The sequence below is a fragment of the Gracilinanus agilis genome, chromosome 6, assembly GCF_016433145.1.
Source record: "Gracilinanus agilis isolate LMUSP501 chromosome 6, AgileGrace, whole genome shotgun sequence".
NCBI classification, from domain to species: domain Eukaryota; kingdom Metazoa; phylum Chordata; class Mammalia; order Didelphimorphia; family Didelphidae; genus Gracilinanus; species Gracilinanus agilis.
Genome location: NC_058135.1, coordinates 41,529,125 through 41,544,561, shown reverse-complemented (window position 1 = coordinate 41,544,561; position 15,437 = coordinate 41,529,125). Strand labels below are relative to the sequence as shown.

The 15,437-nt window shown below is 38.2% G+C and overlaps 1 protein-coding gene across 2 annotated transcripts in view; it reads left to right on the top strand.

Moving 5' to 3' along the window:
* The first annotated feature begins 3,970 nt into the window (after positions 1-3,970).
* GPAT3 (glycerol-3-phosphate acyltransferase 3) overlaps positions 3,971-15,437 on the top strand; it is an 81,565-nt gene continuing 70,098 nt past the window's right edge. The window contains exons 1-3 of one of the 2 annotated variants that reach the window (XM_044682209.1): positions 3,971-4,141; positions 4,716-5,003; positions 15,245-15,311. In XM_044682209.1, the coding sequence (XP_044538144.1) occupies positions 4,863-5,003; positions 15,245-15,311 (208 nt within the window). In that variant the 5' untranslated portion in view covers positions 3,971-4,141; positions 4,716-4,862. Of the gene's footprint in view, positions 4,142-4,621; positions 5,004-15,244; positions 15,312-15,437 lie in introns of those variants that run through there. The other variant, XM_044682208.1, reaches the window with a different exon arrangement.

Sequence of the window (15,437 nt, the reverse complement as noted above, 5' to 3'; positions counted from 1 at the left end):
CTGGCGATGACCCAGCTAGCTGCCCCAATATACAATTCATTTTGATTGTATTCTTTGGGTTACAGAGAGGAGAAAGACACGGAGGGACTGATTAGGAGCAGGGGAATGAGTCAATCAAAGCTTGAATTATTATCAGAATATCCTTATGCCTAGGCTTCAAACTGAACCCTGGGAAGATTCATTAGGAAGTAAAGCCTAGGAAATGCAGGAAATGCTGTCTTTCCTTCACATGCAGAAAGCCAGGTCACTGAATACTCCTCATTGTGTTTCAATAAACTGTTATAAAGCAAGCTTTGACTGCCACCTAATGGCTTGCACAGATAGCTACTCAAAAATATACTACCTGCTACTTGAAAGCACCAATTTGGCCCTTCAGACTAAATCCAGAAAGCATAACATTTAAAGGCTATGCTGTAGATACTAAGTTCTGGCATCTACCAAAAGTAAACAAATGTTCAAATATGGGTGCAATGGAGGTAGAACCAAGATGGCAGATTAGGGGCAGCCACTCAACTGAATTTTTTCCAAAATTCTGCTCCAAACAACTTTAAAATAACACCTCAAATCAAATTTTGGAGTGTCAAAGCCAACAAAATGTAAGAGGTTGTATTAAATAAAGATTAATCTTGGAGACTTTATACTAAATTTATAAGTATGTATTAGTAAAGAGAAAAAGAAAATATTACCATTCTACCCAAAGTCTCTGGCTGCATTGCTGCTGCTTCATCAGTTCCTAGATTCCCAATGGGTGCTGGTCCATTTCACAAGTGGGAGAAAGGAGGCCAAGCTAACCACATGGTCAGGCCAGGCAAATTAAGGCCAACTCAGGAACAGGATTGAATTCAGGAAAGATCCACAGCCAAAGAAGGGAGCCAGAGTTCCCGAATCCAGAGCCTAGCATGGTCCCCACTGGCCCAGTGCTTTGCTGGGACTGCTCACAAGCAATAGAGCTTCTTCTGCAAGAAAAAATGGCAGAGAGTGAGCCCTACTTCATGCGCTGTTTTTTAAAGCTCAGTCTAAACCCTTCCCCTAAGATTTTCTAATTGGCCAGGGTTTCACTTCAGTCCCTATACATCATATCCCTTGACTTCTCACCTGTCATGCTGACAAATTAAGATAACACCCCATTAGGTGAGTCTTCTGGGATTGAGGGTCCCCTAAATATTTAATTCACACAAGATCAACAAGAAAGATCTGTGACAACAAGTTGGAGGCCTATCCAGAGCCCATACATGTAGCAGCAACACTGGCAGCTTTCAGCCCAAAGACGGTAATGGAGTCAAACAATTGGTCAGAAAGAGATTACAAGGGACCCTTTGCTGGCACTGGGTATAGTTGGGGCTGGTTGACAACTCTATTGCCCATATGTAATGTTGAGTCATAGTTCCAAGGCAGAAAGGAATACTGGTAGTTTGTCATTAAGGGAGAAGAAGGCCCCTTCTCCCTTGTGACAAATCACCAACATTCCAGGTTCCAAAGCAAAGTGGTGTGTTAGCACAGGCAAATTCAGGGAAGCAAGGGTCCTTCCTGGGTAAAGACCAGAATGCAGATGAGGAGAACAGTGATCATACCTCTCCCAGGTTCATACTACATTGAAGCACCAAAAACTTATGTATCCTCAAAACTAACTCTGAAAACAGCAAAATGAAAAAAGCCTGAAGCTTGAGGTGAGCTAAGCCCAATTTTAATATGAAGTCCAAAGTCAGGAAATAGTTCATAAAAATGAGAAAATGACAAAAAAGAATCTGTTCATAACAACTACAAAGGTGGCAGGTAAGATGACTTAAATTCAGAAGAAGATGACAATGTGAAAACAGCTGCCAAAAAAAGACTCAAAGGAAAATATTATTCAGACCCAAACCCAACAAGAATTTCCAGAAGAATTAAAGAGATAGAAGTGACAGAAAATTTGGAAAAGAAACGAGTAATACAAAAAAAAAAGAAAGAAAGAAAGAAAGAAAAGAAAAAGAATTGATGGCTTGGTAAAAAAAAGCAAAAAATAAGTAAATGCCAGAACCTCCCTCCTGCCTCTCAAAAAACAATTTAAAACAGAATTGGCTAAATATAAACAAGGCCCCAAAATCCACTGACAAGAAGAATTTCTTAAAAAAGCAGAATTAGACACATGGAAAAAGTAGTACAAAATCTCACTGAAGAAAATAATTCTCCAAAAAACTGGAATTGGGCAAGTGGAAGTGAATGACTCCATGAGACATCAAAAACAATAAAATAAAGTAAAAAAAAAATAGAACTATCTCACTGAAAAACAACTGAAGATCTGGAAAATAGATCCATGGGATTCAAGAATTATTGGACTACCTGAAAATTATGACTAAACAAAATGCTAAGAGATCATCTTTCAAGAAATTATCATGGAAAACTGCCCTGATATCCTAGAACCAGAGGGGGAAATGGAAATGGAAAGAATCTACCTCCCTGTCTCTGCATCTTAGCTTTCCTGTCCCTCAATTAGTTATTTACTTGTCTCTCCTAGTAGAATATGAACTTGAAGGCTTTTTGCCTTTTTTTGAGTTTAGCACAGGGTATTTTAACAAATGTTTGTTGAATAACTGACAGTTTAAAGTGAAAGAAAAATGTTCAACTTTTGAAATGGCTGAACCCAAGTTGTATATCAACTAGAGCAATTCATATTATATCTTGGATTTAGAATTAAAAAGGCTCTTAGTGGTTATTAAGGCTAAGCACCTCATTTTTACAGATGAGGAAACTAAAGCACAAAGTTTAAGTGACCTACTTAGCATCACACAGCTGGTAACTATTTAAAGCAAGAATGGAGCCCAGTTTTTTCTGCCTCTAGATTCCATTGCCCATCATGCTACTTCTCAAGGCTACCTCTTAAAAATAAGTTGATTGGTGCTTGGTCTAAGCACTGGTAAAGTTAGTAAATACTTTTCATTCATTTCAGTAACAAGATCACAGATTGTGCTCATCTGAATTTTCTATTTTTGGCCAGGCAGTAAGAGAATCCTTTTTTAATTGAACTATGGTATAATGATTAATGATTAATCTTAAGCCTCTATCTTTTTTGTCATCCCAGTAGGAGGAAATAAAACAAGAGGTTTTGGTTTAATTGTAGTTACTGGTAATTGTCCTGAAGAGAAGTTATTGGGCAAAAGTTATATGTTTTTAGTTACTTACCTTTTTTTCATTTGGGAATACTAATGGAGGAGGTGTCAGTCACAGAGGCCAATTCAATCTTTAAGATTAGTTTACATATGTACTTAATATAAAATAAAAGGCAGACTAAGTGGGTAAGTATGTCTGGTCTGGAGTCTGGAAGACTCACCTTCTTGAGTTCAAATCTGGCCTCAGGCACTTATTAGCTGTGTGACCCTGGGCAAGTCACTTACCTTGCTTCAGTTTCCTCATTTGTCAAGTGAGTTGGAGAAGGAAATGGCAAACCCTTTCTGCATCTTTGCCAAGAAAATCCCAAACAACTGAACAACAAAACACATGTAAGAAAACATTATATGACCTATATTGCATTGTTGTAAGCTTTTTGTTATAAACAGCCTCCTTGCAGAGATTGTTTCCACAGGTTTCAACAACTGTGTTTTCTTCTGTAAGAAGTATTTCATTATAGCATATTTTATGTGTCACTTTTAGTTACATCTTGGCAATTTCACATGAATTTAGTTTTCTAAGTTCTTCTTGTTTGGAAACTTCATTTATAACTTGAATAGTACAAGAAACTAGTTTCCTTTTCCTCTACTCTTGAAGAATTTTTACAAACCTGCCGAGGGACATAAATGAAATATATTTCTAGTCTTTGGGGAATTCTTCCCAACTCCTACACACTTCACCGACCTCCCACCCCCTTTCTTCTACCCCAGAGAAGCAACTTTCCCTAAAGTGTTAAATAAAGCCTGCCAGTATCAACTGAATTGCTTCACCCATCCCAAGCTGACCCCAAGTATTACATCGGTCTCTGGGGTTCTCTGACCGTATTGGACGTAGTTCCCAGACCATCAGCAATCCTCTGCTCCTTTCTTCTTCCCCAGGGCAAAGCAGAGAGGTCAGCAGAGCCTTTGGTCGCCTAGACCTAGAGTGTGGATCAAGAGTCCTAGGTGCCTGAGGGAGCTGAGCCGGCGCTTCTCCAGGTGGGCTCTAGAGGGAGGAGGTACGTAAAGAGTCTTTTCCGCAAGCCTCTGAGGACCGGGATTCGAGTCTTTTTTCCTCCGGGCCTCCTGCTCCTAGCTCCTGTGACCTACAGCTTGGAATTCGGTGGGTTGAAGCTAAATTACTGGGGTGAGCGTGATGGGATTAAGGAGGGGTTTGATTAAACAGCAACAGACGCCAAGGCTTGCTGCAGTCAGTCTTTCACTTATTACTATAACTCGGTCACACCGGGAAGGGCACGGAGCAGTAGGGCTGGGCGGGTGCCCGGTGGGAAGCCTGGGCGAGGTTCCTTCGGGTGGGAAGAGGGCCGGGAAACTCAGCGGGAGGGGACTGGGGCCGCTCCCCAGGGCGGGGCGAGAGGGGGCGGGGAGCAGGGGGCGGAGCCTGAGGGGGGCGGGACTCCCCCACCCCTTCCGCAGGGATCTTTAACCAGAGGCTGGGGGAGTCCCAGTCCCACCTCTCTGTAATTGGCCGAGCCGAGGGCGCGCCGGCACGTGTCTGCCTCCCTTCTGCGCTCTCTCAGGCAGCTGGCTTTCCTCAGGACCCGGGGCTGCTGAGTTGGTTCTCTCCCTTAGGGCGGAAGCCCGGATCCCGGTTGGAGTGGGCGAAAAGAAGGAGGAGGAGGAAGAAAGGAAATCGCTGCAGTTGGAGAAGCTCTCCGCTGCCTCCTTTCCCGGCGGGTGACAGCGGGGAGTGCCCGCCGCCCCCGGCCGGCCCGCGGCATGGAAGGCACCGAGCTGGCCGTGCAGGTCGTGGGCACCTGGCTCACGCTGGTGCTGAGCCTCATCCTGCTGCCCTCGGCGTTCGGCGTGTCTCTAGGTATCTCCGAAATCTACATGAAGATCCTGGTGAAGACTCTAGAGGTGGGTGCGGGGCCGCCGGGGGTGTGGGTGTGAGGGGAACCCCTGCCTGCGACGATGAATCAGCAGCAGCGGGAGGCAGCCGGTGCTGGGCAGGCGTCCTGGGCCGCTGCGCAGGGGACAAGCCGGCGGCGCCCAGACGCTGCTCTCTGCACGGGCTGTTGGCTCCCTCTCCTTGTTGTCTTTTAAGAGGTGACTGAAAAGACCTCGTGGTTCTTCGCCCTCTGAGCGTCCCTCTGTGGCCTGTAGAGGACCGCCAGATAGTTCTCTTTATCCTGCCAGGCACCGACTTCCACTTACCTGGATCGCTTTGAAGTTACCTTTGATTTCTTGCTTTGTTTCGAGTCTGATGCTAGTCTGATTTCCTCCTTTTTCTTCCTGCAAGATACTTATGAGATTGCCGAGTAATTGGAGCTTGTCTGTAGTCCCAGAATTCCAATGCAAGCTGCCACCACCTTATTCTTGACATTCTTCCACTCTTCAGGTTCTTATAGACCACCCACTTCCTAGATAGCTGATACTGACCCCCTTCCTTGGGTTAGTCTCTTTCACATAGCCGTCAAGTAACTTGATCCACAGAATGACCTCTCAAATCAGTTTCTGTAACTATTGATCACTTCCCCACTCATACCTGTTTGCCACTTGTCCCCTCCCTATCCATTCTTAAAGTTTATACAGCTGGAATAATTTTAATGACCTCATCCTCTCCAAAACCTGCTCCAGCATTTTCATGTCACTGTGGCTTTGGTTCCCTTACTTCATTTTCTATTTATTTGCTTTAAAATTTCTATGCTCCTGAGTACAGGGATTATATTGAGAGCAATGCCCACAAAAATAGAGTAGGTGGCACGTGACATAGTGCCATCCACCATTGCCTCAGGTGTATTATGTATTGCTTATGTATCCATCAGATAGTGCCGTGGTCACATCTGACACCAAATAAATGTTCATTGATTTTTCCTCCATTTCCTTCCTCTCCCAGCAGAGTTTCTGGCAATATTGAGTAGTGGGGAAAGAACATCAAATTTTTCTTTTGTATGGAAATTTAATTTGTGTTGTTGCAGATAACTGTCTAAAACCTAAAATTTATATGACTTTTTTTTTCTTTGCTCTGTGATTTCACAGCCAGCTTTTAGATTTCAATAGTACAACTCAACTCAGTAGACTTTTGTTTCCCTTTACTCCATTATTGTTTTGTTGTCTCCACCTTCAAAAGATGTTTTACTGGCTTACTTATCTTTTAGCTATAACACAATTGAACAAACATAGGGTTTGTGCTTTAGCTATCTGTTTGAGATACTTTCATTTGTAAATAGTTATGTGGATTTTAGAATATTTATTAAATGCATTAGGTTTTTTCAAATGATTGAAAGCAGCATGGCCAAGATGCTGAACTGAAATTAAAACTTACATTTGTTCAGTTTTGCCATAGATGGGACATGATAGCTATAATTCGAATAAGCCTAACTATTTTTACACAACTTAATGAGAAAGGACACAATAATCAAATTAACCCCCTCAAAAATAAATCATTTTTAAAGCATACATTTAGCTAAATGCTATGAATTTTGATTGGCCAAGAAACTAAATCACAGGGACTTGGGCATCTAGAAAAAGCTAAATATTAATTGGATTCTGTGATACTGAGTAATTAAGAGTTAATAATATCATGTTTTGTTATGAGACACTCTTCTGCACCTCCCCCCCTCAAATTATTTTGAAAGTCTATGACGGGAAAATTATTACAAACCTATTGGTTTGGATTTAGTAGTGGATAGAGTTACAGGTAAGCAAGCATCTTCCTTTGTGACTGAATTTTCTTGTGGATTAAGCAAACTTCTGTGATAGATCTTTCAGAAGAGCCTCCAGGGAGATTAATTCTGAGTTCTAAACTAGAATCTTTAAAGGGAGTAAAAAGTATTTGGACCCATCTCGTTGATTAAAATGATGAAGCCTACTAACAAGTAACTGCTGAGCCACATTAGTGGAAGATGTTTCTATGTCTGGGGCAGTCTACATTCGTAAAAATTATAGGTCTAGGGGGCAACTAGATGGCTCAGTGGATAGAGGACCAGGTTTGGTGACTGGGAGGTCCTGGGTTCAAATATAGTCTAAAATACTTCTTACTTGTGTGACCCTAGGCAAGTCATGTAACCCCAAATGCTTAGCTCAGATCACTCTTCTGCCTTGGAACCAAACTAAGCAATTCTAAAACAGAAAGTAAGGGTTAAAAAAAAATTAAAGGTCTCAACCAAAAAAGTTCTAGAAAAGAAAATATTCCTATATTGTTTCTCAGAGTTCTATAACTAGTTAACATTTATAATGCATGTGATTTTCTCTAATCATGAAATATTTTAATCTTCTGCTTAACAACTTCAGTGGAACATATTTTCAAATTCTTTTTCCAGTAGTTATGATAGTTTGAATTAAACTAACTTACTTGGGAAAGAGCAGACAAAATGATACAAAATAATTGAAAGCTGGTTTTTGGTAGCATAAATAATTTTCTAATTGAAGTAATGGACGTTTATAAATCGCCCAAGTGCAGATGACACATTATTGTTTAGTTTAAAATATTTAGCTCAAATATTCCTGACATGTCCAAGTTGTAATATAGCCTATATATTTTTTGACATTTAAACATTGTATAGTATAATCTCTCTTTTAGAAACTCTACTTTCTTCTAGCCCCTCCTAAACTATTGATAATGATTGAAGCTTCTCTTTATGTCATGATACTTAAGGAGGGTTTTAGACAGAGTGTGCTAGTCAGTATTTAACAATTTGCTTTTTGGACCATGATATACTCTCAGGTAATCTTATTTTCTCTATCATTTTTTCAAGTATAGATAATCAACAGAAAAATACAAGTCCTGATTTGTTGCACTTACTAATTTCTGATGTGTAAATGTTAACATTGAAAATTTAAGGAACTCAAAAGCCAAGATGGTATACAGGCCAGGATTCAGCTGAACTTTCCCAATATTCCCATCTAAACAATTTTAAAATAACATCTCAAATTAAATTTTAGAGTGAAAGAGCCAAAAAAATCAAAGTAAGGAGACATTTTTTTCTGTCTTAAGACAACATCATAAGTGTGAAAGAGAGGCTGGGGTGGGCACAGGCTCTGAACCTAGCAGGAGTAGATCCAGACCTATTTGTAGTTCCTCAAAATGCAGTCCAAGTGGGGTTTCTCCAGTGAGATCAGGGCAAAAGCTTCTCCACCAGTGGCAAAAACTCCCAACTGTCCCAGAGTTCAAAAGCCCTGTGACCTTTCAGCCACATTCCAAAAGCCCTTAGAATGTTTAGCTCAAGCTTGCATTTTCCAATATACTTTTCTAAATTTTTTACCTATCTACCTTGACTTATTCCTTATTACAGTGGGCACAGGCTCTGAACCTGGCAGGAACACCAGTAGTGGGCCAGCCTTGATAGCTTTTAACCCAGAAACTAAAGGATTGAACAACTGGTTAGAAAGAGATTACAGGGTATCCTTTGCTGGCATTGAGTATAGATGGTCCTCATTGGCAGCTCTATTGCCCATAAGCAGCTCAGGGTCTTGATTCTAGTATGGAGAGGAACACTTGTGATCCAGGAAGCAGGGGACTTGGTCACAGTTTAAAGGCCAAGAGGAGCACCAATACTTGTAGCTGGAGAGGACAAGGAACTCTTCTTGGGTAAAGATCAGAGCATAGATTAGGAAAGTAGTGACCACACCTCTTGGTCAGCTTGGAAACACTGAAAACTTGCAGAGCCTTAAAAACTAACTCTGAAAACAGTAGCATAAAAAAGCCTAAAGCAAGCTTTTAGGTTCCTTCCTCTCCCCCAGGGGGAAGAGCCAACTTTAATGTAAATTTCAAAGTAAAGACACTCTAAGAAAATGAGCAAATAATAGCAACAAAAAAGAACTTGACTATAGTGAGATACTGTAATGGAAGGGAAAACCAAGGCATAAACTTAGAAGATGAAACCATTGTAAAAATAGCTATACGCAAAGCCTAAAAGAAAAATGTTAATCAGGCCCAAACCCAATAAGAGTTCCTGTAAGAGTTAAGAAAATGTGAGTGGTAGAGGGAAAGAGAAAAGAGAGGGATGCAAGAAAATTATGATAAGTGAATTAAAAGTTTGGTAAAAGAGGCACAAAAGTTCACTGAAGAAAATATCTTAAAAAAACTGAAAGAAGGAAGGACTACTGAAACTTTTTTAATGTACTGAAGAGAAAAGAAGAAAGTTCAGAGAGGAATGAAAGCAAGACAGCTTTGAAACTAATATGATAAGTGTATTAAGCCAGCAATACCATTGCTGAGTGTTTCCCAAGGAAACAAGGGATGAAGGAAAGAATCTATATGTTCCAAAATATTTATAGTAGCTCTTTTTATAGTGGCAAAGATCTGGAAATAAGGGAGATGCCTATCAATTGGGGAATGGCTAAATAAGTTGAGGTATATGATTGTGATGGAATGCTACTGCATAGTAAGAAATGATGACTAGATTAATTTTTAAAAATTGAAAGAGCTACATGAGATAATAAAAAGTGAAATGAGTACAACTAAGAGAACATTATATATAGCTACAGATTTAATATTCAAAGAATAACTGTGACATTCTCTTCTAGAGAATGAACTAAAAATGGAAACATGAAAGATATATAATCTATATATACATATCTGTTTGCCAAATGATACTTTTTATGGTGTGTGGAGAATAGGGAGGGAGAGATATCTGGAAACAAATTCTATTAATAAAAAAATTAAAAAACTAAAAATTAAAACAAAAAACAGAATTAGCCAAATGGCAAAAGAAGTACAAAAGCTCATCAAAAATAATTTCTTAAAAATTAAAATTGAGCAAGTGGAAGTTAATGAGTACATGAGACTTCAAGAAACAGTAAAATAAAGCCCCAAATGAAGAAAATGTGAAGTAACTTATTGGAAAAACCACTGACTTGGAAAATAGATTGAGAAGAGATAATTTAAGAACCTTTGGACCATATAAAAGCCATGATCAAAAAGAGATCCTAGACATTGTTTTTCAAGAAACTATCAAGGAAAACTTCCCTGATATCTTATATCTGCAATGATTAAAATTCTCTGGAAACTGCATATTAATTTATAGTTATTTATTAGTAAAAGTGAGATAGATAGATAGATAGATGAGAGATAGACACACACACACACACACACAGAGAGAGAGAGAGAGAGAGAGAGAGAGAGAGAGAGAGAGAGAGAGAGAGAACACTAGACTGTCCTAACTAAAAAAACTTCCAAGTTGTGCCATACTTCCTTGGCTCCAGTTCTCAGCTGAAGTTTAAAGAAAGTCTTAACTGCTCAAGAGTAGGGAGGGAGAAAGTCCAGCACAAAAGAGAGCACATTATTCTTCTGTCCTCTTTTTTTATAAGGCCAATGATGTCACTCTTCTTACATCTCTGATTGGCCAGGCTTAACTTCAGTCCTGTCCCGAGTTCTGACTTCTGGACATGTCACCTGTCACTTGGGGACTTCTGCCACTGCCTCAGTCACATGACTTACCAGCATCTTGCATGCATAGATAAGGGGTTTTCAAATGGAACAAAGGGATATACTTTATATTAAGTTCACACAGATCCAGGGAAAAAGAAATGAAAAGAATCCACTAATTTCCTCCTGAAAGAAATCCCAAAATGAAAACACTTGGGAATATTATAGCCAAATATAGCCAAATAAAGCCTCAGATCAAGGAGAAAGTTTTACAAGCAACCAGAAAGCAATAATTCAAATATCATGAAATCATAGTCAAGATTAAACAAGATTTAGCAGCTTCCACCTTAAAGGGGCAGAGCTTACAACAGTGATAGTAACCTTTTAGAGACCAAATGCCCAAACTGCATGGAGATGGGGAGGGGAGCAGCCCCACCCTGTGTCCCTCTGGCTTTCTAATAACGAACTCTGGCACTCTATGGTCGGGTGACAGCAGGCATGCTCACAGAGAATGAGTGCCCTCTTTTGACATGCATGCCATAGGTTTGCCAAAACGGGTTTATAATATGATATTCCAGAGGGCAAAGGAGCTAGGATTACAATAGCAAAACTTAGTATGATCCTTCAGGGGGGAAAAAAAAGAATATTTAATGTATTAGGGAACTTTCAAGAATTTCTGATGAAAAGATTAGAGCTAAATGGAAAATTTGATATTGAAACAGAAGACTCAAGAGAAGCATAAAAAGGTAAACACGAAAGAGTAGTCATAAGGGATTCAGTGGAGTTAAATGATTCCATATCCTATATGGGAAGATGATATGTGTAACTTCAAAGAACTTTATTATTATTAGGGCAGTTAGAAGGAGTTTGCATAGTCAGAGGGCATGAGTGTGAGTTAATTATGTTGGGATGATCTCCCCAAAAAAGAATATAGAGGTAAGAAAGTGGTGGAAAAGGGGGAAAGGAGAGGTAGAATGTAGTAGATTTTCTCACATAAAAGAGAGACACGAGGAAGAGCTTTTATAACCGTGTTGGTGAAGACATGGCCACTCATACCCCGATGTGCTGGAGGGAGCTGTTCCATTATCCCTCTCTACCATGCCCTGCCCTTCTGCCCAACAGCCCAAGGCAAGCACTTTCTCCCTTTGCTCTCTGGGGTTATGTGGGGGGTTTACAGGTGGCTTGAAGGTGCAGTTTGGGCATGTGTTCCCTAAGAGGTTTGCCAATGCTGTTTTATAACAAAGGAGAAAATGGTGGAGGTTGATGAGGTAATGCTTGAGCTTCACTCTCATCGTAATAGATTTAAAGAGTGAAGAATATGTATTATATTATGTATTCACTTGTATGTAGAAATGTAGCTTACCAAATAGAAAGATAGGAAAGGAAAGAGATGAGAAAAGGGGGTGGTGATGGGGAGCATTGGTTGGAAATAAGACAGACTTTTGAGGAGGGACAGAATAAAAAGCAAGAGAGAAGGGTAAATGGGAAAATGGGATAGAGGGAAATATACAGTTAATGATCATAATTATAAATGTGAATGGGATGAGCTAATCATAGAAGGAAAATAGATAGAATTGATTAGAAACCAGAATCCAACAATATGTTGTATACAAGAGACACACTTAGGACAGAAAAACATACAGAATTAAAATGAAGCGCTGGAGCAGAATCTGTTATTCTTCAAATGAAGAAAAGAGGTCAGGGATGGAGTCATGGCTCAGACAAAGCAAAAGCAAAAATATACCTAATTGAAAGAGATAGGAAAATTATTTTGCTAAAAGATACTACAGACAATGAAGTAATATCAAAAAAGTTTACTGCATGTTTTTTTATAAAGGCTCATTTATCAAATATATAGGTGACCGAGTCAACTTTATAAAAACAAGAGCCAATCCTGAATTAATAATGGTCAAAGATATCATTAGACTGTTTTTAATATTTTATTTTTTTCCATGGTTATATGTAAAAACAATTTTTCACATGATTTTTTCAAGTTTTGAATTCCAAATTCTCTTTTTCCTTCCTTCCTTTCCTCTTACTCCTTCCTACCCCTTCCCCTGCTTTGAGACAGTAAGCAATCTATTATAGAGTTTACGACATATAATCTTGTAAAACATTTTTCAATACTAATCATTTTGTGGAAGGGATCTCAAATGAAACAAAAGAAGTAGAAAGTGAAATATAGTATATATCAGTCTACATTCAGACTCTATCAGTTCTTTTTCAGAGGGTAGATGGCATCATGAGTCTCTGGGATTGTCTTGGATCACTGCATTGCTGAGAATAACTGGGTCATTCAATAGTTGTTGGTCAAAAAATATTATTATCACTGTGTTCTTCTTGTTCTTTTTACTTTGTATTATTAGTTCACTTAAGTTTTTCCAGATTTCTCTGAAATTGCCGTGTTTTTAATTTCTTATAGCATTCCCTAATTGATGGACAATTCCTCCATTTTGATTTTTTTGCCATCACAAAAAGAGATGCAATAAATAAAAGAAGTCCTTTCTTTCCCCTTTTAAAAAATCTCTCTGGGATACAAACTTAGTAATAGTTTTGATGGATCAAAGAGTATGCACAGTTTTAGAGTCCTTTGAGCATAGTTCCACATTGCTCTTCAGAATGATTTGATCGGATCACAATTCCACCAACAGTGTGTTAGTGCCCTAATTTTCTCACATCCTCTCTAATTTATCATTTTCCTTTTCTGGCATATTAGCCAGTCTAATAGGTGCTAGTACTTCAGAGCTGTTTTAATTTGCATTTCTCTGTCAATAGTAATTATCACTATTGTGATATAGTGATTATAATAGTGATTTATTACATATACATATAATAGTGATTATTATCACGATTGATGAAAGAAATGCAAGTTAAAACATTTCTGAAGTACCACTACACACCTATTAGAAATGATAGTTGTTGGAGGGGATGAGGGAAAATAGATACATTAACAACTGTTGTTGGAGTAGTGAGCTGGTCCAACCATTCTGAAGAACAATCTGATACATTGCCCAAAGGACTACAAAACTGTGCATACATCCCACTATTAGGACTGTATCTCAAAGAAATCAAAGAAAAAGGAAAAGGGACTTATGTACAAAAATATTTAAAGCAGCTCTTTTTGTAGTGGCAAAGAATTGGTATTTGAACCTATCAGTTGGGGAATGACTGAACAATTTTGACATATGATTGTGATGGATACTATTATACTCTAAGAAACGAATGATAAGGTAGTTTCAGAAACAAGCAAACATGGTAAGATCTATATGTACTGATGCAAAGTGAAGTGAGAAGAACCAGATTTGACTGAGCACAGTAATAGGAATATTGTAGATGATCAACTGTGAAAGACTTGGCTATATTGATCAATACAGCAATCCAAGACAATTCCAAAGGACTCATGATAAAAAAAAAAAAAAATGCTATCTACCTCCAGAGAGAACTGAAGAACTCTGAAGTTAAATTGAGGTTTAATTTCCTCACTTCCAAAAAAATATTTTGGTGATGTGGTATGATTTCCCATGTATAATTGTTATATTGCTTGCTTTCTTAGTGCACAGGTGGGGTGGAAGGGAAGGAGGGAAAGTGGAACTGAAAATTTAAAAAGAAATGAATATTATTAAAAAATAAACAATTAAAAAAAAGAAAACGTAACAATTTGTTCTTCATTTTAAATTGACCCTAGAACATCCCTACTTTTAGAATTCTGTTTCTACACAAGATAAAATTTAATATTGAATGTTTCTACAGATAACTTATATTGTTGTTTCCTCAAAGCATTCAATTGGTTTTAAGATTGGTTTCCATAATGGTAGTTGTCTAAAATAGATTCTAATGACTTATGAGATTGATAGTAATAATAATAAAAATAAATAGTAGTAATAGTAAGAGAGTAAAATATCCAGGACCAATTACAAACTTAAATAAAAATTAGTTGACTTTCAGTGCATAGCCAGTGTCATCCAGTTGGTATTTATGAAAATGCATTTTTGTCAGTCTTTAGACTATAGTATTGTTACAAGTGAGCCACTAGGTCAAGCAGTAAATAGAATCTGGCCTCAGATACTTACCAGCAATGTGACCCAGGGCAAGTTACTTAATCTCATTTGCCTTAGTTTCTTCCTCTGTAAAATGAGCTTGAGAAGGAATTGTCAAACCACTTCAGTATCTTTGCCAAGAATACCTCAAATAAGGCTATGCAGGATAGGATATGACTTAAAAATGACTGAACAATAACAATATCAAAAGTAGGAGGCATGTTCAAGGTAATCTAGTCCAACCTCCCTAATATCACAAATGAAGGCACATCCAAGGAAGTGATAGAGCTGAGATTTCATAAGAAACTATTGGAAAAAGTTGGCAAGTGATCTTTTGGTTATGTGATTCTAACAATTTCTTCCTAAATTTTAAAATCTTTAATTGCTCGATTTAAAAAAAAAAAACACCAACTACTTATTTTTGTCATCAGTCCCTTTGTAGGATTATCTTAGATTTGGAGGGGCCCTCAGATGTTATCCAGTCAAACCCAAATTTGAGCAGTGATATCTTCTGCTATATTGCCAATAGTTTGTCATAAAGCTGCTACTTTAAGACTTCTAGTCATGAGAGATCTCACTACCTTCCAAAGTACCCCCCTAACTTGCAGTTGAGGTAATACTCTACCATTCTTGTGGAATCCTTTCAATGAATGTGATGGTTTGTTATATTTTAAAAATAATGGGTGTAATTTAAATATTGTAATTACTTCAATGAGAAAACATATACTTAAAACTTTTTTATTTTTGAACAGTGGGCCACATTAAGAATTGAGAAAGGATCTCCAAAGGAATCATCACTTAAAAGCCCATCTTCCGTTGGTAAGAGTATTACTTTTGCTTTTAATTTCACTACAATTTACTCAAAATTCTAGACTGGTTAAAAGGGATCTATGTTTGCATAGTATAGATGCTGTTTTATTTAATTTTTTGCCATTTCATTAATAA